Here is a 1,210-nt window from a genome sequence, read left to right on the forward strand (position 1 = left end):
TGGGAGCAGTTCAGCTCTCCCCAGTCTGGAGCACTGAGCACTGGACAGGCAATGGCTGCATGGCAAAAAAGCACACTTCAGGAAGGAGCTTGGGGACTACAATGCTAAACTCTTATGATGAAAGGACCAAAACACTGAATAACATCCCAGGTCAACCTATGGCCTGAGACACCTTGAGCAGCAGTTCTACCTTCACATCGTGTTGCATCCCCTGTCCATGTCCCTGTGGCCATGCACTCACGCCTCTCTGACCCAATCAGTGCAAACCCCATCCGGCAGGAGAAGGCACATATGGTGCTGAAGGCAAAGTCTCCATGGACGTGGGAGCAGTTCAGCTCTCCCTGGTCTGGAGCACTGAGCACTGGACAGGTGATGGCTGCAGGGTAAAGAAGCACATTTCAAGTAAGAGTCTGTGGACTACGTGGCTCAGCTGTTGGAATGAGAGGACCAAGACACCCAAGAGCATCCCATGGTCACTCCAAGGCCTGTGACACCTCGAGAAGCAACTCTACCTTTGCACTGTGGGGAGTCCCCAGTCCAGGTCCCCGTGGCCATGCATTCGCGGGTCTCTGACCCCTTCAGCACAAACCCCATCTGGCAGGAGAAGACACACGTGGAGCCAAAGGTGAAGTTCCCATGGAGATGGGAGCAGTTCAGCTCTCCCCAGTCTGGAGCATTGAGCACTGGACAGGCAATGGCTGCAAGGATAGAGAAAAACTTCAAGCAGGACCCTAGGTACTATGAGGCTAAACTGTTCAATCTGAGAGGCTTGGAAAAACCCAAGTGTGACCCCAAGGCCAGTGACACCTTGAGCTCTAGCAGTAGCTCTACCTTCACAGCGTGGAGTGTCTTCAGACCAGGTCCCTGTGGCCGTGCACTCAGAGATGTCTGGCCCCATCAACACAAACCCTTTCTGGCAGGAGAAGGCACATGTAGAACCAAAGGTGAAGTTCCCATGGAGATGGGAGCAGTTCAGCTCTCCTTGGTCTGGTGCATTGAGCACAGGGCAGGTGACGGCTGAAAGAACAGAGACACACTTCAAGCAGGAGTCTGAGGAGTACAAGGATAAACTGCTGGAATGAAAGGACCACAGCACTGGAGAACATTCCATGGTCAACCAGAGGCCTGTGACAGCTTAAGCAGCAGCTCTACCTTCACAGTGTGGGATGTCTCCAGTCCATGTCCCCATGGCCGTGCACTCCCGACGCTC

General features: G+C 53.9%; 1 protein-coding gene across 1 annotated transcript; it reads right to left on the bottom strand.

Moving 5' to 3' along the window:
* Positions 1-4: 4 nt before the first annotated feature.
* LOC113942641 (E-selectin-like) lies at positions 5-1,204 on the bottom strand (the record flags this gene model as incomplete). Its single annotated transcript, XM_027633738.1, has 5 exons — positions 1,153-1,204; positions 832-1,017; positions 513-698; positions 191-376; positions 5-55 (listed from the first exon to the last, which is right to left on the bottom strand). Coding segments are annotated over exons 1-5 (646 nt in total), but the record flags the coding sequence as incomplete, so codon positions are not given.
* Positions 1,205-1,210: the final 6 nt, after the last annotated feature.

Source organism: Corapipo altera, unplaced genomic scaffold (assembly GCF_003945725.1).
Source record: "Corapipo altera isolate COAL_440 unplaced genomic scaffold, ASM394572v1 76230, whole genome shotgun sequence".
Lineage (NCBI taxonomy): Eukaryota > Metazoa > Chordata > Aves > Passeriformes > Pipridae > Corapipo > Corapipo altera.